Raw genomic sequence first — 21,848 nt, 5'->3', positions numbered from 1 at the left:
TGAATAAGTTTGGTTTCAAACTTGTTTTTTAGGCAAATAAGTTTCTATTGTCTAAGGGAGGAATTTTGTAAGGAAGGGTATATGTATGAGAGAATGTTCAAACTCAATATTATTCATAAGAATAAAAATACTATTTCTGCTTATATGGTTGAACCTTCTTGTTTATAACATTATAGATTAGGTTATTTGAATTATAGAAAATTGAATAGCATGCATAAGTTAGATTTAATTTTTGTTTTTAATAATAATATTGAAAAATACAATACATGTATGTTAACTAAAATTACAAGAAATCATTTTCCTAAGGTTAAAAAGAAAACAAAGTTGCTTGGTTTGATACATTGTGATTTATGTGACATGCATAATACTCCTACGTTAGGTGGAAATAAATATTTTGTTATTTTTATTGATAATTGTTCTAGATATTGTTGTGTATATTTATTGCATTCAAAAGATAAAGTGCCTGATAAATTTAAAGTTTATAAATCTAAAGCTGAACTTCAGTATGAATCATTTATCAAATGCTTAAGATCGAATAGAGGTGAGGAATACTATAATCCAAGTTATTTTGAATCTGTTGGGATTATCCATCAAGTTTCAACCTCTTACACACCACAACAAAATGGTGTAGCTAAAAGGAAAAATATAGTCTTGACTGAAATGGTAAATTTAATATTATCATATTCAAGTTTTGGACAAAGTTTTTTGGGAGAAGCTATTCTAATAGCTTACCATATAGTGAATAGAGTTCCTAATAAGGAAACTAAAATAACCCCTATGAACAATGGATGAAAATGAAACCAAACCTTAATTATTTGAAGGTTTGGGGTTGTAAAGCTATTGTCAAAGTTCCAACACCTAAACGAAAAAAGTTAGGTGAAAGAGGAATTGAATGAATATTTATAGGATATGCACATAATAGCAAGACATATAGATGGTAATTGAACTAAATGATTCAAATTCAATTAATACTGTTATTGAATCAAGAGATGCTATTTTTGATGAAAATAGATTTCATTTTATTTCAAGACAATTATAGCCACAACAATTGATTCATTCTTCAAATGAGAATGAGATTCCATTGGAACAAATTGATAATAATGATAAATCTTGTCAAGAATTAAGAAGAAGTAAAAGGATTAACAAGTCAAAGATTTTGGACCAGATTTCATTATGTTTCTTGTAGAAGGAAAATGAGAAAGTGTATGCAATAAGATATCTTATTGTTATAATACAGAATCTAATCCTATTACATTTGTAGAGGCAATGAAATCTCAAGACTCTGCTTTTTGGAAAGAAGCAATAAATGATAAGATGGATTCAATAATGGGAAATCAAACTTGGATCTTAGTTGATTTTCTACTGGGTTCCAAACCAATAGGTTGTAAATGGATCTTCAAAAAGAAAATGAAGGTCGATGGAACCATTGATAAATTTAAAGCAAAGTTGGTAGCCAAAAGTTTTACACAAAAACAAGGTATTAATTACTTTGATACATATGCTCCAGTAGCAAGAATTGTTACAATTAGACTCTTAATATCACTTACCTCTATATATAATTTGGTTGTTCACCAAATAGATGTTAAAACTGCATTTTTAAATGGTAAATTGGAAAAGGAAGTGTACATGAAACAACTGAAAGGATTTGTTGTTCCAGGACAGGAGCATAAGGTATGTAAGGTTGTGAAATCTCTGTATGGGTTTAAACAAGCACCAAAGTAATGACATCAAAAGTTTGACAAGGTTGTTTTAGCTAATGGCTATAAAATAAATGAATCCGAGCATATATAGCAAATTTGAAAATAGAAAAGGTGTCATAATTTGCTAATATGTAGATGACATGTTTATTTTTGGCACGGATTTGGAACAAATAAAAAACACAAAGAAATTCTTGTCAAATAACTTTGCTATAAAGGATCTGGGTGTAGTAGATATTATTCTTGGGATTAAAATAACTTGAGATGAAAGCACTATAACTTTATCACAATCACATTATATTGAAAAGGTGTTTAAAAAGTTTGACCTTTTCAACTATATACCAGTATTTACACCTATGGATCCTCCAATGAAATTAGTATCTAATGTTGGTAGGAAAATTGATCAACTGAAATATGCAAGTCTAATTGGTTGTCTTATGTACATAAGGACCTGTATAAGACTATATATTGTATATGTCATTGGGAAATTGAGTAGGTACACAAATAATCCAAGTAGTTTGCATTGGCAAGTTTTGAATAGAGTACTTAGGTACTTAAAGAAAACTATTAACTATGGATTGTGTTATAATGGATATCCTTCAGTTTTAAAAGGGTATCCAGATGCTAGTTGGATTACAAGTTTGGAAGATCATGCATCTACTAGTGGATGGATCTTTATTCTTGGTGGAGGAGCCATTTCGTGGGGTTCCTAGAAACAAACATGTATTACAATTCCACCATGGCAGCAGAATTTATTGCATTAACCACTGCATCTAAAGAAGCAGAGTGGTTAAGAAATTTGCTTTATGATGTACCTCTATGGCCTAAGCCAATTTCACCTATTTCTATCCATTTTGATAGTAAGGCTTCTCTCGCAAAGGCACATAGCCAAGTATATAATGGAAATTCTAAACACATTGGATTAAGACATAGCTATACCCGACAATCAATCTCTGATGGAGTAATCACTATTAATTATATGAGTTCAAGTGAAAATTTTTGCGGATCCTTTGGCAAAAAGTCTTGCTAGAGATATAGTCAACAAGACCTCAAAAGGGATGGGACTCAAGCCTATTAATTAGAGTCACCCATGATGGAAACTCGAATCAACACTTGGTATAATGTCAAGTCTTGATTTTAATGAAACAAAATACATCATTAGTATGTGATTGTGAGCACTATAAATAAATTTATCCTACGATTAAAGTGCTAGGTACTCGTAATGATAAGAGAAGGATGAGTAATGTACTCTTAATGGACCCATACCATAAATACGTTAGATTATTATAATTACGGGAACACTCTGGATGAGATTTACCTTTGTGAGTGGAAGTGTGGTCGCTTCTAAGAGCTCAAGGGCTTGGCTCTAACATCACTCATGAGAATAGGACACAAACACATGGCAATAATAGTGTCCCTGCATACTATGCACAGACCGATGTTGAAATCATTGTGTGAGATGTGTTCGGTTAATCATATGGAATAGCTGGTTCAAAGCTTAGTCTACCATGCAATTTCGATTAACTTTAACATGTTTTCACTAAGTGAAGGTTCAATCGTAAGACACCTTCATTTATGCAAATTGATTTCCAAGAATATCACAATCTAAAATATTTTGAAAATGGGGGAATATTGTTGGAACATTTTCAAATATTTATAGTGTTCCAATAACTATAAATGAATGGGTGTAACTAATCAAAAGATAAATCTTTTGGTCATTGGTCAAAAGTTATATCATTTGATTTTTGAAAAAGAATTATAACTATTCAAACAATATTACTTGAATAGTTATAAAATTAGATGAATAATTATTATTATTTTATTTATTCAGAAAAGCGCTTATTAAAATATGTCTCTATGAAGAGATATGAAAATTCCTATAAATAGGAATGAGATTTCATTTGTAAATAACACCAACAAATTCTAAAATTCTTTCTTTCCTTCCTCCATTTTCTAATATTATTAGATTATTCAATAGAGTATTACTATAGAAATCCATTGTAGAAATTGAGTTTCTTGTTATACATTACTCAGTGCTTAGTGGAGTATTCTCGTCAGTACAAGACGCAAATAGTCATCGGCTTTATTGTATCCTCGAGGTTAATTTGCTTGAAACTCTTTTGCACACTAAAGATAGGTGGGGGCGAATATAACCTTAAAGATAGTGGCTTGCTACATGCCTTGGAGCATTGTCTTATTTCTTTATTTTCTGTTCGAGTTTCGTTCATATGTTCAAGATTTTTCCTCACTGGAGTTTTGTACTAACATGATTTGCCTTCATCCGAGCTACTAAAACATCTGACAAGGAAAAGGAAAAGAAACATTAATTAGTTGTTTGTTTGATTACGTGTATTGTGGTTGTGGATCTAATAGTTATTGCATAGAATATAAAATTAGGATTGTTATGAATACTTCACTGTAATGACGGCTCTTTAAATGTACTTACCTTTTCATCACAAGGTTAGCCAGAAGAGCTTCATACATCTTTTTTCTCAAAACTTTCAACTATCATAGGTATCAATTTCGGCTGCCCCCAGAAGTACCAATGCTTTGGATGAACTGGGTGATGCAATAAGCCAAAAGGATCGATAGGGTCTCTCCGTTAGAAATTTGATCAATGTAAGGCTTGATATCTTCGTAAGTAATAATGGGAACCCTTATTTTGAAGCTTTCCTTGTTGTGTTGGCTATTGGGGAAGAATCTATTTAGATTTCTATTCGTGCATTGCTCTTTAATATCTCCTTCAACACTTGTTCTTATAGTTTATGAGCATTGCTTGTTAAATTTTCCAAAATTTTCATGACATTTTAATATATTCCCTTTATTTCTGTCTCACCATCCATCACAATTATGGGGAAAGTGAGAAGAACAAAGAAGAAATTGGAGAGGAAAACTTGAAGAAATTGAAAAAAAGAAAATTTTAGAATAAATTAATTCATTTCGTACTTGGAATTTATCTAGATTGCATCTATCAAAAGTTAGTTACACAAATTTATAGGTATTTTCACTGTTTTTATAAGCATTTTAAAAAAAATTGTATATAAAAACACATAAAAATAATAAAAAAACTCTTAAAATAATATAATATACTTTGTAAAATAAAAATATTTTAATCATTACCCAACTGAGTTGGTGCTTATTAAAATGTGACACAAACTTAATTAAAAGCTTAATATATAATATAGACTAGTTTTCTTACCTGTGCTAAGTGTCATGGGTTGCACATGGGAGCCCTTAACCATGGCACATTTGTGTGATCCATCAAGTTCAAGGGAGGTCATTTGGCCCAATTGGTCTGGCCCATTGTTTGGAGAGATTGAAGATCCATCTACAAAGCTTAGCAAATATGGAACGTAATCTTCGAAGATATACAATCTTAGATATGATGTGTAAATATTAGAAGATATGATTTTGAAATCTTAGAGATATGATTTGTAGATAGATTTTAATATTAGCCATTGATGTACTTTGATCTGCATCGTTGAATTTGGGAAGGCTCAACTATAAATAGAGGTCTTTCCCTCTTATTGTAAATTCCTTCATTCTTGAGAGCATTCACTCAAAACTTTCTCCCTTCTGTTCTTAGCTTTTCTGTGGCTTTATTTTTGTTTTGTTCTTCATTCATCTTGAGTTGCTTCTGTTTTGTGTTTGTGCCTTAGAGGAATTCTATTGAATCCTCAATTGTTGAGAGTTAGGCTGACTTAGGCATTTTTGGAGTGAAGAAATTACTTAAGGCCGTATGGATTGGGTGGCAAAAATTTAAGTCTGTGACAGTTTGTATCTGAGCTAGAGTTGCGTTCAAGATGTCAAAAGAAATTGTTGATTAGAATGAACCAATGGAGACACGTAGGAGGGCTAGGAAGGCTAGTTGATCGAGGGACATACTATTGAGCTTGAAATATCAGGTGGTCAATCTCGAAGAGTCTGTAGGGGACATGAAGGAGACACTCGAGATAGTCGTCGATTGTATCAAGGATCTGAGCTCAATAAGGGAGGATTTTAAAGACTTTGTATGGGAAACTCTCAGATCCACTTCAGACAAGCTGACGATAAGAAACGATGCTCTTGAGGTCATGGTGACGGCTATGAAGGAAGAGATTGCTAAGCTCAATGAGAAGCTTACTATCTACAAGGCTGCCTTGGGAAGTGGGATGTTGACTTCAAGACTGAAGCAATGCAAGATGAATGTTCCAAAACCTGAGAGGTTCAAAAGGGCTAGGTCCGTGAGAGAAATGGATAACTTCCTATGAGAATTAGAACAATACTTGATGGGCATCGAGGATGATGCCAATAAGGTAAACACTACTTCAATTTATTTTACTAATGTTGCTCTTTTATGGTGGTAGTGTAGGTCCACAGATGAGAAATGTGGAGGAACAACTATTAAAACGTGGCCCGTTTTATACGCTAAAAAGGGCTTTTGGGCGAATACTACTTCGCCAATAGTACTTTTTTACTCTATGCGCCATATTTATATATATACCTATATACATTCTCACCAGTACTCCTTGATTCGTCATACTTACCCTTCTTCAGAGTTAGCCATAAGCTTTGTTCTTTTAGAATATCCTATATGCCTTTTTATCAGGGTTCATCATGGGTTCCTTTCCTTTTGTTCAGAATTCGCCAGACCAGGGCATCACTAGTGCACTTAGAAAGTCCTTACACTTAATCGAATCCTAATGTTGGCACTTGAAACTTACCCTTAAGCTTTACTTTTATAAACAACGCTTAAAGAGTCAGGACTTCACCAGGCAAGATATTACATATTTTTTCTCATCAACCATACTCATTTTCTCATCAACTAAACATGTGAAAAAGAACCTAAAAATTAATCTTATTTTCTTATTTCAATCTTTTTTTATTTAGTCCTTTTTTTTCTTTTTCTACATTATTTGTCTCAAACGCTTAATTAAAACCTAGAAAGAAACTCCAAATTAACAAATTTATAAACTCAGAAAAATGGTTGGGTTGAGGATACCAATTCCAACAACCTTCCTTTTTACTACGAAGATAGTACCAATTTCAGACTCTAGTGTTCTCATGTCTCTATCATTTCTAGCTCAAGCATTGGAGAGAGGTTGTAGGTTAAGGTCATAGCATTTGATATTTCCAATGTTGTCAATTGAATAAAAGAAGTACCAAAGTGGAAGATACGGTTGAAAGTCATTTAGGGTACAAAAATCTTAAAAATATTTTTATATTTACTTTTTTTTTAATTTTAAAAATTTTAAGATATTTTTATAATTAGGACTAAAATGATAAATCTTGTAAACATTAAGGGATAAATTTGTTGAAACTTTTAGATTTAAAATTAAATTGATAGAAAATATAAACATTTGAGGGCTAATTTTTTTTATTAGATCAATAAAATAAGGCCCACATTAGACTTTTATTAAACAACTAATGAAAGAGTAACAAAAATATTTAATTTCGAAAAGTTGAACAATTAAAATGAAAAAATTATTAGTTGTGTAACCAACATAAAACAAGCTAAATAGTTGGGTGAATAATCTTTACTTTACTCTTATTTTTAAAACGTTATTTTATCCTCTCAATTATTTTTTTCAAAACTAATTGATTTTTAGTATAAATTAAACTAATCCTCATTTAATTAGCACAAATATATATATATTTGAAATTATAAAAATATATTATGTAACAATTTAAAATTATATAAAAATTATGTGCAATGTATGTGACATTGAAAACTAGTACCTTTCAACTCATAGACATGTTCTTCATTTAATTAATTAGATTAACTTGATTTTTTTAATAATATTAATTTTGTTATAAATAATATTTTATTATGAATGTCCATTACAGTAAAAGTTATAAAAAGTTATGAGACTTTTATATTATAATTAAATCTCTATTTTTTTTAACTTAAAAAGTTGTATCATGTTAGAAGACTTATAAATAGAGGCATACAGAAAGCTTATAGAGATATACACAAGGAATTATAGAGATATACCGAAGGAATGAAATAAAAAATTATCTCATTTATCTTTCCTTTCATTAGATTTAATTATTTATTATTAAATGATGAGAATCAGTACATAAACTACTTACATATTAAATAGGCACTAAACGACCTTTTTATTCGTTTACGTTTTGATCCAGCTCAATGTCGAAATAGTTTGACTCTAACGTAGCCATCGGATGGATAAAAAGAAAAACTCAAAAGTACTAATATTAAGAGAGAGTAAATAATATATAATTGCATAAATTTTGAAACTGTAGGTTTGGTGATTTATCATTTCATGAAAAGATCCTTTGTCAAGTCCACGCCTGCAATTTCACCCTGCAGGATTACCTCAACAATGTTTGATTAATCCTCAAACAATGCAGCTTAAGACATAGTTTTGGGGCCGAAAAACTTCCCCACCATCCCTGAATTCAATATCTTTATGGCTTCCTCAGATTTAAGGCAATAAGGTGGCTTGTATTGAGAAATGGAAGCTCCCTTTGATATATAGAAATCCATGAGTTCATCAAAGCTTCCACGTTTAACCACCCTTAGCTCTAAACCTGAAATTGCACCACCTTTCCTAAGTGATTTATATGTAAAATCGAAGGATTCTTCCACTATACAGCAGCATTGTTCCATTATCTTGACATCAAGTTTTGGTAAATCATTGCTGTCTTTCATCTTCAGCTCCCAAAATAATACATATCGACCCGGTGTCGACGAGGTGTCGGAATAGCTACTGTATGCAGTCAACATGATGCCAAATGGTTCGAGGATGAGTTTTGCATTCGTGATTGCTTTCAAAAGGTCTTCTTCAGTTGTTTTGTCTGCATCTATACTCAAAACCACATTCTGTCGTTCTACAAATTGAAACTGTGTAGATTTATTATAGAATCCGGTCACCTTCAGAACATCCGACTCTGTATCGATATAGACCTGAAAAAGATGATTACAACACATTTAGGTGCGCAGAAGAGGTAGTCAATGTGAGACTTTTAACTGTGTCTCTTGATGTAACCACCGTATAGCTTTGATGCCGAGTTAAAGAAACCTACCTGCCAAAGTTGTGACAACAACTTCGTAGTATTGACCAAGCTTCACATTCGCAAGATCGACCGGTTTGTCTATAGTCCTAGTTTCTTGAGCCTTTCCTCCACCATCTTTGTTCACACGGAGAAATTCGAAGTAAGCCGTATTTGGGAGAAAGGTGTAAGAGACGTCAAAGGGATTGCTTAGGGGTTTCAAATTGATCCCAAAACAAGCTTCCGAAGAAACATAACTTGGTGAAACTAAAGGGATCCCTCCTCCATAAAATTCAAGTAATGGAATATATTGGCTCATGCTACCTGTACAGACGGAACGAATATACTTGATTTTAGGCCAAAGTTTCTTTATGACACCTTCCCAAGATTGATCTTCACATATTTGTTGAATCAAATCAGCCAATTCGGGGTTTGGCCTAGTAAGGATCAATGACATGGCATTTTTGCAACCAGGGTCAATAATCCAATCACTGAGGTAACCTGTTCTAATGTTACAACATAATTCTCTCCAATAATCTTCCAAGAACTTGATGGTCCTCGCCAAAACTGATGCAAAGTTCGAAGCTAACCATACGACCTTGTCGCGCTGCAGTAAACCGGTAAGCAATTGGCAAAACATACTTTGCTTGTTGTCCAAACATAAGATGGTCTCAATAGGACTTAAGCAAAACTTAGCCAGTCTAGTTTTGAAAATATTGGTCTTGGAATAGAATGTCATGTAGGGCGATGCTACTAATCCAGATGGAGTTTCCATATCTGGTTTGCTAAAATATAGGGACAATGATTTGCCTTCGTCTGAGACACTAAAACATCTGCCAAGATAAAGGAAAAAACATCAATTAGTTGTTTGTTTGATTATGTGTATCGTGATTGCGGATATAATAGTTATTGCTGCGAATACTGTAGAGGAAAAAACACATGAAGTAAAGATCTTAGAATCGAATTACGACTGCTATTGATACTTCACTGTAATTACAGCTAAAGAAATTACTTACTTTTCAATCACAATGTCAGCCAGAAAATGATGATACCACCCTTTCTCAAAACTTTCAGTTGTGATAGGTATTAACTTCTGCTGCCCCCCAGAAGTACCAGAACTGTATCCAAAATTAATGGTTTACTTTGAAAGGGAAAAAGGTTTAATTCTAAATTTCATCCCTCTACTTTACAAAAATCAATTCCGCTATTTTAATTTTCCAGAATTTGATTATATATACCTTCGGAGGAACTGGTTGATGGGATCAGGGATTTAAATTGCGGTCGCGGTCGCATTTTCGGTCGCATTGCGTTTATCGCGGTTGCGGACATAACGGATGCTATTGCGGTCATTGCAGGTATCGCGGTCGTGAATTTTACATTACTTATTGTGTATTGCGGGTATAGCGGGTTTCGGCAGTAGCGGTTTCGGACGGTGCCGTTACCGCTATATAACGGCCGCTATTTCGGTAACGGACCGCTATTTAAATCCCTGGATGGGATCAGCTAAAAGGATCGACGAGGTCTCTCCATTGGCAATCCGATCTATGTAAGGCTTGATATCTTCATAAGTAACAATGGGAACATTTGTTTTGAAGTTTTGCTTGTCTGCTTGGCCACTGGGGAAGAATCTGCTTAGATATTGTGTTCCTGCATTTCTCCTTAATATTTCCTCCAACATTTGTTCTTGTAGTTCATGAGCATTGTTGGTTAAATCTTCCAATATTTTCGTGCCATTTTCATATGTTTCTTTTATTTCTGACTCACCAGCCATTAGAGTTGTTGGCAGAGTGAGAAGAATGAAGAAGAAACTCGAGAGGAAACTCAAAAAAGAAAAAGAGAAGGATAAAACTTATTGCTTACTTGAAATTTTGGATTATGTTAACCAAATTATATCATATATATTAATAAAGTGGTTCCCAATCATCTTTCCCCTACCCCATAATTTTTTTCTCCGATCAATATGGCTCACAAGTTCCCATAAAATAGTTTTTTCTCCAATGCACATGGCAGACAAGTTCCCATAAAATAATTTTTTTCTCCAATGCACATGGCACACAAGTTCCACATGTTGTCCCCATGTTGATAACTGATAGCATATTTTGCACCCGCAACAACAAAGAAATCGGAGAGGAAAACTTGAAGAAAAGGATTAAGTTAAAAAAAGAGTTGATTTTATGATTTTTTAAATTTTTTTACATATTTATAATTTTAAACAATATTTTATAGTTTAAAAAAATAAATAAATATTTTTTTAATTTTTAAAGATTTTTTTTATATTTTTAAAGATTTTTGATAACTTTTTTTTTCAAAATTAGCATTTAAAAAGTTGTGAAAGGACCAAATGGAATATTTTAACTATAGCTTTGGAGTCAAATTAGATATTAACCCTTGATTTAATGTGCCAACCACTCTTTCGTTAAGGCTGTAACGGGTGTTAACGGATAACTAACCAAAATGTTATAATTCAATTGCCTTAGAGACAAAAATGTAACATTTCATAGTTTAATGACACAAAAAAAAAACCAAAGTTGAGTGACCATTTTTGTAGTTTACCCTTTTCAAATAGAACTTGAATTAGGTAATAAATATATTTTTATAAAATTGATATAAGAGACAAATGATGTTTGGTTGGAATGATAAAGCAAAATTGATGAAAATCATAGTCAATATGTACAACACCCCCAAAATATATAGGGTTAGATGAAATAAATCACCAAGAAATGAGCTAAGCTTAATGGTTAAGTAGTTGGTAGACCCCTAGAAGTTTTAGGTTTTATCGATATTTCTCCCATTTTTTCCCTTTTTATTTTTAGCAACCTAAGATGAAAACCCTATTAGAACATGAATAATTTGGAGTGGAAATTTACTAAGTATCGGTAGCAGCCTAATAGGGGTGAGCAAAATCTGATTTTATTCAAAAAACTCGATAAAAAATTTAAATTTTGAATTAAATAGTTTAAGTTATTTGTGTTAATTGAGTTACTCGGATCAACTCGAATAAAAAATCAAGTTTTTTGGTTTAACTCAAATATGAATTACACAATTCGAGTTATCTAAAAGTCCAAATAAGAAAAGGCAAAACTACGTCGTTTGGATAAATGTTTACCTTTTGTAAAATTAAAAGTTAGAACCATTAAGTTAAAAGGCAAAACTACATTGTTTTGATAAATGTTTACCCATTAAGTTAAAAGGGAAAATCATTATATTGTTTATGTAGTTAAATAATCTTATACTTCATCTACTAGTTAAATAATCTATCCATGTAAATGCAACATTAGGTATAAAAAATAAGATTCATTAACTTGACTCGATTTGATTTGAAAAAATTTCAAACTGAGTTGTGTTGCCAAAATAGGCTTCGTCAACTCAAAAACTTGAAATTTTTTGACTAAAATTGAATACTCATCCCTACAACCTAATGGTTAAGCACTCTCCTTTTCCTTGCATTCAAAGTTCAAGCCATGCCTTTCTCCCCTATCTCTTTTTTATTTTTGGCAAAAGGGGTAATTTTTCCATCCAACCCCTCAAATTTTGAAAACCCTAGGTATTTAGCCTTTTTCTAATTACAATTGAACTAAAACTTCCTTTCTCCAAATTAGACTGAATTTTTACTCTCCTTTTCCCTATTTCTTCCCTCTTTTCTTTCGCATCCTCTTTTTTACAAAATATTTTAACTTTATTATTGAAATTATTTTTGCATCTTGAATCCAAAATCAATCTTCATTCAACTCGTTCTTCTTATTGAATTAGTGTAATGTCGCCAATATTATCTCTAATTTTGTCAAGAATCGGTAATTTCAATTCAATCCCGGTAATTAATCTTAAATTCTCGTAGAATTTACATCCGGTATAAATCTATTATTCGAAATAATGGATCTTCTACGAAGCTTGCCGACATTCCCAATAATCTTGATAAGTCTTGAAAATAGTTATTAATTCTTGTTCAAATGTCATTTGAAGGACTCGATTTAGGTACCTCGAACCAGATCTAAGTGCGAGGAACATTGTTCGAGATTTAAGAGACAGGTGTGTGTTTCTTTACAAGCGAATTGGGACAAACTATGCCTCGGGATAGGGCCACACGGCCAACCACATGACCCCCTCACACGGCCACGTTCCCCCTAAAACCCTAAGAAATTAGATTCTCACACAGCTGTGTACCCCCTCCACACGGTCGTGTCTCCTTTGCACCTTGATTTTTTAATTACCACACGGCCTCATTCTGTTACACAACCTAGCCACACGATCATGTACCCCCTCTACACTGTTTAGGGCTTTCCACATGGTCTAGTCACACTGTCGTGTGTCCCCTACTTATTAGAACTTACAGTTTTGCCCAAAATTTTATGTTTTGTGCAGATTAGTCATTGAATGGTTCTTGTACTATTTTTAGTGCTTACTTTTATTCAATTGAGTTCGTAATGATATGATTGATCGCGTTATTTCATGATAGGTTTTAAATATTTATAATTACTTATTCTTAAACTAACTATTATCGTGATGTAGGAAAGTGTACCTATCGAACAGTAGTATAGTTTTAGCAAGACTGGATTGTTGAACCCAAAGGAACTAAAAGTACTAGTAATGACTGTCTTTTTGTTATCTAGCCTAACAATAAAGAGGTTTTTGTTTTAATTAACTAATTATCTAAACTAAGAACGCACAGAGAAAAGAATTGGGGAATTGCTTTTGGGAAAAATCGATTGACTTAAGACAATACCTAAGGAAAAATCCACCTAGACTTGTTATTCTGGCTCCGAATCGAACGATTTATTCATTCAACTTGTTCCGTAGAGATCCCTAAGTTATGTTATTATCCCTATTCAAGACTAATAACGTCTAATCTCTAGATTGAATAACCGAGACTTTTCTCTGATTAACACTCTAGAGTTGCATTAACTCGATCTATGGATCCCCTTATTAGGTTTCACCCTAATCTGGCAAAATCTTGTCACCCTATTTCGAGGCGCGCAATCAACTCTGCTTAATTATGACAAAAGTACTCTTAGATAGGGTCTATTCCTCCTCTGAATAAGAGCTTGTCTTGAATTAGTATCCTGGGATATCAAAACAAGAATTAAGAACACATAATTAAGAACAAGTTAAATATTTATCATACAATTCATAAAATAATAACAAGATTCGTCTTAGGTTTCATTCCCTTTAGGTATTTAGAGGTTTTAGTTCTTAACTAAATAAGAAAACATCTCAGAAGAATAAATAATACAAAACATAAAGAAAACTCAAAACTCTTGAAGGGAAATTGAGGAGAGATCTTCAGTCTTGATGATGAATCCGGCTTCTGAGATGGATCAATCGGCTTCCTTGGAGTAATTCCTTACTCCTCCTTCTCCGTCTTATTTTTTCTTCCTCATCTAGGGTGTATTTATAGGCATTGGAATGCCTATGAACCCTCAAAAGTGGCATTTTCCGAATTGGACTCAACTTGGGCTCGGTAGGGACACGCCCGTGTGACACACCTGTGTGCGCTTACTTTAGGCCGTGTTCGAGCCTGCGAAATTGACACGGTCGTGTGGTCTGCCTGTGTGAATCGTGCTTCAATTCTGTCGAATTGACACGGCCGTGTGGGCTGCCCGTGTAAGGAAGCCCAGGTCGTGTTAAGTTCGTACTTTGGCCAATTTTCTTTATTTTTGGCCCGTTTCTCGTTCCTTTCGCTCTCTTATGCACTCTTAAGAATAAAACATGAAATTAAAGCATTAAGAGCATCAAATTCATCAATTCTAATGAGAAATCATCCATAAAATGCTTAAAACATGGGGTAAAAATATGTATAGTTTACGGTTTATCAAATACCCCCACACTTAAGCATTTGCTTATCCTCAAGCAAAATTCTCAACTCATAATCAAAATAATCTTCTCAACTTATAATTTCTATCGATAATATCTCATATTAATCCATAAGTAATCATACATTGAGAATTCAACTAAAAGAACATAAAAGTTTCAAACATTCCAAGTTAAGTATTTAGTCATGTAAACATAGGTGCCTCCCTTCGTCTAAGTAATTACCTTTGAGTCAGAATATCATAGAGTTTACATCCTCACTAAAGATTCACTCAAATCACTTAAGGTGTTTAAGGACAATTGAAGCACTCAATAGTCAATAATGAAAAGTCATTACCATAGGCTTGCATGAAAATCAAATCTCTGCCACTATAATTTAAGATGATACATCAATCAAAAGGTCTTTAGAGGGTTGTAATGAGGTTTGGTTAGGGGGTGTGGTCACAAGCTGAAAGAAAGGGTTAGAATCGAGATTGAATTGAAAAATTGCCTAACTAGAAAAAGAGTTAATCTTTACTTGCATACAACAGAGCTTCTCTTAGAATATAAAATTACAGATATGTATGCATAGTTCTTTTTTTTAAGAACAAGTTAAATATTCAAAGACTAACTTATTACAAACAAGACATAGCTAAACAATTTCTTCAACTCAAATCTCGACAAAAATAGGGATCAAATTAATTTAGGGGATTTCAACAATAATGGGTTAAGGGTTAATATTGAGGTTATTACAATGAATGGCTTGTTAGGCTCAAATAGGTTTACTAAGGGTTAATCGTAGGGGTAGGCTTTTCATGGCATGAGTGGGTTAATCCTAAGTGCCTTAATCATTTTGATATACCAAATCAAATGGTGTGGTCTCGATATGCATAATCAAGCAAGTTCTAGAATAACAGTTCAATACTGATGCACTCAAAGCAATAAGAAAAGTAAGCATGAAAGAATAAATAGATGCTCAAAAGGCTCAAAAATCTCACAAAAATTATGGCTTTTTGATGTTTAGACTCTTGAATTCCAATTCAAAGTAATACCTAAACTTTGGGGAAATAGCTTAAGATTCTAAATTCTTAAACTTATCATGCTTGATTCTCTAATGTCTTAAAGTTTAAACAATCAATGCATAAATCCCTATGTTTTAATTCAAGATATATCAACCAAAATCATAAATCAATTAAAATTTATCCTAAATATGATATGAGAGCTTTTCAAGAGAACAAAGCAATCATTCAGGGATTTTTTGATAATGAAATAAATATCGCCCCACACTTAAGATTGCCCTTAATGTACAAAGATTGATATTAGAGTATAAAAATAAGATAGGGAGAGAAGTGAAACTTCCTGTATAATGAATTCCTCGAACTGGAGTTCTAGAGAGGAATCGGTTCGAGAGTGGAGGAGGATACTCCGGCGATCGTAGAGGTTTATTAGGCCATAAGTCCTGTGCAAAAAGAATATTATATCTAGTGGTAGCTATGGTCATGGTCGAGTAGGACATGGCAGTCGTGGAGAACCTTTCCCGGTGAAGTTTTAGTTCTTATGTGATGATGAGCTTAAGAGCTCTATATAACTGTGATAAAATCAGGAACTTTTTAGGGGATATTAGGAAGAATAATTACTCGAAAAAAAATAACCGAAATTAATAATTAAAAATAAAATTCTAAAATTTAACAAAAATAAAAAGTAGTTTCAATAAAAATTAAAAACATAAAATAATAAATAAATATTTCTAAACATCTTCATCGCTGGATGGTTCGCGAGGTGGGACTGGCGATGAGATGTGGAGGTACTAACAAATCTGCTGTAAAGTAGCATCAATGTTGTCAAATTATTGAAAACACTGTTGCTTGAATCGGGTGAGGCGCTCAGAGATGTCAGCATAAGAAGTCGCCGCATGAACTGGATGAGAGGGTGGTGGTGGCTTAGTTGGTGGGTTCTCGTGCTGTGGGGGGACATCATTAGGAATGTCCTCGTAGGCCTCCTCCTCGGTAGATTGGGCGAGACAATACTAGGGAGGGTAGGTTCCTCGGTGCCTCTCGATCATCCTCATGCTAAGTATGCTCGAGATGCCTTGTGAAGACATCTGGCTGATGAGGGCGAGGGATGATTCTTGGGCTGCGGTGTTGAGGAGCCCGAAGTGTCGCACCAGCCTAGTAACGTAGGGGCCAATGGAGATGACCCTATTCCGATGCCACTTCGTCTGGTGCTGAATCGCAAAGGCTATGAAATAGTCATGGTCGATGACGTGCCCTTGCAACATGCACCATAAGAAGTAGACGGTGTGGCTGTTGACGACGCCAGTGCTCTCTTGCCTCCCTGTAATCGTGTGAGCTAAAATAGCGTGTAAGTACCTCAGGGATGGTAGGAGAACTGATGCCTTCGAGCACTTAGATTATACGAGGCCGTGCTAGGGGCCAAAGTGTGCCAGCACTTCGAGGGAGAGAAATGTATGTGGCGACTAAGAGCATGTAGTTCATTCTCCTCCCTGAACTCCTCCGTATATAGGCCTAGTGCAGCACCAAACTCTAGGACGCTTAGCTGGCTAATTAATCTGCCTAGGCGAAACTGGACTTTGCCGGGATCATCGTACCTTGTCATTACGGTCTGGAGATGGAACGTTGAGCAGAGTTCTATCGTGAGCTCGAGGTATGTTGGCTCGATAATCCCGAAGAACAGCTCCTACGGGTCGGTGGTTAAGAGAACCCAAATCGCGTCAGCCATCTGAACTTATTTTATGGTAGCCCAGTCGATGCAGTGGCCCACTGCTAAAGGTCAAGCCCATAGTATTTGAAACAGTTCTTTTTGGGGCCCGTTGGGGAATCGGAGGAAAGGGTGACGAATTTTCGCGGTAGGACTCGAGAAAGATGACGCTTCCTTCCTTTTCTTTAAAGCGGGGACAGCGAATTTCTTTCCTCATGAAGACGACATCGTATACCTATAATTTGTAAAGAAGAATAATAGTAAATACATGAATTTGGAAAGCCATGAACTTAAACTACTAATTTTAGCCAAAATATGAACCAAACTCAACCAAAAAAACTCTTTTTGGTAGCATAATTTCGTGACATTGTAAGGGCATGAGGATGGGCATAATAATGGCATGTGAATGGCAAAGGAATGAAGCTTTCCTAACAACCTACATTAACATAAAATGCATGATAAATAATTTAATAATGCAGGAAATAATGAACAAAATGAACATAGTATGATAAAAATAACAATTATTTTAAGAATAAGCATTAAAAATAAGTAGAATAGAGATGAAAAGAGTGAACAAATGCTAACAGAGAGAGGTTGGGCGTCAAAAATGGAGTGTGAAGCAGCGCACGGACGTGGCAAGGAGGCTGTGTAGACTTGCAGCGGATAGGGTTAGGGTTTTTGAGTGGGGAAGACAATGAATAGTGCAGCCTATTTATAGATTTTGGGACACACGGCCATGGGACACGCCCGTGTGCCCCAATTTTAGCCTGTGTGTTTCGTGTTTTTCCTATTTTGGCACGTTTGAAATTCGACACACGCTCATGTTCCTCTGGCGTGTTGGTGAATGTGGCCGTGTCGCATAGCTGTGTCTAGCTTCATTCGCTTCTCCTACACTCGTGTATGCAAGCCCCACGCACGTGTTAATTTGACAGGTTCGACCACGGGTGTTAGACAGGGCGTGTCACATGCCCGTGCTGTTTTAATAGGTTCATCCACGGTTTTCCACACGAGCATGTCGCACGCCCGTGTTGTTTTGGCAGGCTCGACCACGGCCATGTCGAACGGCCGTGGCGTTTTATCGTAGCCCGTGTTGGGGAAATCTTTCACCCTATTTTCACATGGCCTTAAGCACACTCGTGTGCTTGGCTGTGTCTCTGTGGAAACACCTGTATTCAAGATTTCTATTAGTAGGTTAGGAGTTAAATACCAAAATTTAAAGATATTAATAATGTTAGTGCTCGGGTTGCCTCCTGAGAAGTGCTTATTTATAGTCTAAGCTCGACTTACCTCTCTGTTGAATGGTCATGGTGGTTCAACGAGTTCGTACTCCTCGTTCCTGTTATCAGTCTTGAAAAAATAAAGTTTTAATCGGGTGTTGTTTACCTTAAAAGTGTCAAACTTGGGATGAATCACCTTCACCATACCGAATGGAAAAATACACAGTACCGTAAGGGGGACTTCCTCATTCGGTGTGGTAGTGACAATGTGGGGATCTACGGCATCTAATAAGACCTTATCACCAACCTTAAGTTGATTTGGAGAGGTATCAGGCTTGTTTTGGCGTAGTTTCAGTTTGTCGGGTGTTCTTGGTTTGTGCGTCCGCCATTCATCGAGTTCCTTGATTTGTAGTCTTCGATCTTCATGAATAAGTCCTCCTCTATTGCTTGAGAGCGACTCGTGTGCTTCCTTCAGACTCATTTTCTGCAAAGTAGGTTGCACCATATTGTTAGGTTTAGTAGAATGGTTTAAATGATCACCTTCAATTCCTGATGTGTTGCCAGAATTGTGAGCTTAAAGGGTGATTGTTTCGTCTCCCACTCGGAGTGTGAGTTCACTTGTGCCAACATCAATGATGGTTTTAGCAGTTGCTAAAAAGGGCCTTCCTAGAATTAAGGGAGTGTTGCTATCCTCTTCTATGTCTAGAACAATAAAGTCAACGAGAAATATAAATTTATCAATTTTAACTAGCACATCTTCAATAATACCTCTAGGGAATCTTATAGTTTTATCTACTAATTGAATGCTCATCCTAGTCTGTTTGGGTTTCCCGAGACCTAGTTGCTTAAACATTTTGTAAGGCATGACATTGATACTAGCCCCTAGATTAGCTAATGCATGATTAACATCTAAACTACCAATTAAGCAAGGAATAGTAAAACTCTCTGGGTCTTTTAGTTTGTTGGGTAGTTTATTTTGGAGAATGGCCGAGCAAGCTGTGTTTAGCTCCACATGCGATGCCTCATCCAACTTCCACTTATTTGCTAAAAGCTCTTTTAAAAATTTCATTACGTTTGGCATCTGCGATAGAGCTTCAATAAACGGTAAGTTAATATGTAATTTTTTTAAGAGTTTAAGGAATTTACCAAATTGTTCATCTGAGCGGTCTTTCCTTGTCACGTTGGGGTATGGCACACGAGGTTTATATTCGACAGGAACTGGTTTGTTTTTATTATAATCTACCTCACCTTGACCTTTGCTTACCACAATTTCTTGCCTCAGTTCTGGTTCAGGCTCAACGACTCCTTCGTCATCTTGGATATTAGTTGCGTTGAGCTGTTCCCTTAGGTTGGGTTCAGTATTACTTGGCAAACTACCTTGTGGTCGTTCAGAGATTAGTTTGAAAAGTTGGCCTATCTGAGTTTCGAGTCCTTGGATCGATGCTTGTTGATTTTTATGTGCTATCTCGGTATTTTGGAAATGGGTTTATGACACTGAGATGAATTTAGAGAGCATCTCCTTAAGGTTCGGTTTCTTCTCTTGTTGATAAGGTGGCTGTTGAAAACCTTGAGGATTTTGTGGCTTTTGATTCCCTTGACCACCCTAGGAGAAATTTGGGTGGTTCCTCCAACCAGCATTATAAGTATTACTATATGGGTTATTTTGAGATCTAAAGTTATTGTTACCCATATAGTTGACTTGTTCCTCTTCGGTTATAGAATTGAAGGATTGATATTTTGTATGCACACCTCCTCCACTTGAGTCACACCTCATTACTAGATGTACCTGCATAGAACCAAGTAAACCGTTAATCTTTTTATTGAGAAGTTCTACCTGATTAGAGAGCATGGTGATCGAATTGATGTTATAAATGCCGGTTGTTTTTGTTGGCTTTGTCCTCATGACTTGCCACTGATAATTATTCAGTGACATCTCCTTTATAAACTCATAGGCTTCTTCCGGTGTTTTATTGTTGATGGTTTCGCCAGCAATTGCGTCAACCATTTGCCGAGTCGAAGGATTCAGACCATTGTGGAATGTTTGTACTTGGAGCCAAAGTGGTAATCCATGGTGAGGGCACCTTCTCAGTAAGTCCTTGTATCTCTCCCGTGCATCATAGAGTGTTTCTAAATCCATCTGCACAAAAGAAGAGATATCATTACGTAATTTAGTCATTTTAGCCGGCAGAAAGTATTTTAGTAAAAAAATTTCGGTCATTTGTTCCCAAGTAGTAATTGACCCTCGTGGTAACGAGTTCAACCATTGTTTATCTTTGTTCCTCAATGAAAAAGGGAATAACCGAAGACGAATGGCATCATCAGAAACACCATTAATTTTAAATGTATCGCATAGTTCTAAGAAGTTGGCTCAATGATTGTTGGGATCCTCATCCTGCAAACTATCAAACTAAACAAATTGTTGTATCATCTGAATAGTGTTAGGATTTAATTCAAAAGTATTTGTAGCTACAGTAGGTTTAACTATGCTAGATTCAGTTCCTGTTAAAGAAGGTTTAGCATAACCATACATAGTGCGTGGAGCAGGATTTTGATTAGTCATAATTGCAGGAGGTAGCTAATTGCCTTGGTTTTCAGCCATCTCTTCGGTTGGGGGTTGAGTATCGTCTTCTTGTTCATTCGATGTATATCTTAAGCTTCGCCTTATTTCTCTTTGATTTCTACAAACTGTACGATCTATTTCTTCGTCAAAAAGTAATGGTCCTGCTGGGTTTATTCTAGTCATAAACTATAAAAACCTGCCAAGAGGAAGAAAAAATAAGTTAATAAATAATAATGATAATAAAATTAAATTAAATTAAATTGCAAGAAAAATAAATAGCTAAAGTAATAAAAATTGAGCATTCCTAATATTTCAGTTCCCCGGGAACGGCGCCAAACACTTGATCATGTTATTTCGTGATAGGTTTTAAATATTTATAATTACTCATTCTTGAACTAACTATTATCACGATGTAGGAAAGTGTACCTATCGAATAGTAGTATAGTTTTAGCAAGACCAGATTGTCGAACCCAAAGGAACTAAAAGTACTAGTAATGACTGTCTTTTTATTATCTAGCCTAAGAATAAAGAGGTTTTTGTTTTAATTAACTAATTATCTAAACTAAGAACACACAGAGAAAAGAATTGGGAAATTGCTTTTGGGAAAAATCGATTAACTTAAGACAATACCTAAGGAAAAATCCACCTAGACTTTACTTGTTATTCTGGCTCCGAATCGGACGATTTATTCATTTAACTTGTTCCATAGAGATCCCTAAGTTATGTTATTATCCTTATTCAAGACTAATAACGTTTAATCCCTAGATTGAATAACTGAGACTTTTCTCTAATTAACACTCTGGGGTTGCATTAACTCGATCTATGGATCCCCTTATTAGGTTTACCCTAATCCGGCAAAATCTTGTCACCCTATTTCTA

General features: G+C 34.8%; 1 protein-coding gene and 1 non-coding gene across 2 annotated transcripts; one reads left to right on the top strand and one right to left on the bottom strand.

The window, feature by feature from the left end:
• Nucleotides 1-8,049: 8,049 nt before the first annotated feature.
• On the bottom strand, nucleotides 8,050-10,461 carry LOC107906082 (indole-3-acetic acid-amido synthetase GH3.17). Its single transcript, XM_041082195.1, has 4 exons — nucleotides 10,208-10,461; nucleotides 9,707-9,808; nucleotides 8,724-9,523; nucleotides 8,050-8,588 (listed from the first exon to the last, which is right to left on the bottom strand). Exons 1-4 carry the CDS (start codon nucleotides 10,459-10,461, stop codon nucleotides 8,050-8,052), a joined length of 1,695 nt encoding a protein of 564 aa, XP_040938129.1.
• Nucleotides 10,462-20,472: 10,011 nt separating this feature from the next.
• Nucleotides 20,473-20,578, top strand: LOC121210466 (small nucleolar RNA R71). Its single transcript, XR_005905582.1, has one exon. It is a non-coding gene; the product is annotated as a small nucleolar RNA R71 (small nucleolar RNA).
• Nucleotides 20,579-21,848: the final 1,270 nt, after the last annotated feature.

This window comes from Gossypium hirsutum, chromosome A11 (assembly GCF_007990345.1).
Source record: "Gossypium hirsutum isolate 1008001.06 chromosome A11, Gossypium_hirsutum_v2.1, whole genome shotgun sequence".
In the NCBI taxonomy this organism is placed as follows: Eukaryota; Viridiplantae; Streptophyta; class Magnoliopsida; order Malvales; family Malvaceae; genus Gossypium; species Gossypium hirsutum.
Note: the sequence above shows the minus strand (reverse complement) of the source record. Positions and strands in the feature narration are given on the sequence as shown.

Bases quoted from the DNA above. Each gene is read 5' to 3' on its own strand.
- LOC107906082 (XM_041082195.1), bottom strand. From the start codon at position 10,461: ATGGCTGGTGAGTCAGAAATAAAAGAAACATATGAAAATGGCACGAAA. The intron at 9,524-9,706 runs GTAAGTAATTTC...TTATCTTGGCAG, and splicing joins GCTGACATTGTGATTGAAAA to ATGTTTTAGTGTCTCAGACG. The intron at 8,589-8,723 runs GTAGGTTTCTTT...ATATCGATACAG, and splicing joins TGTTGTCACAACTTTGGCAG to AGTCGGATGTTCTGAAGGTG.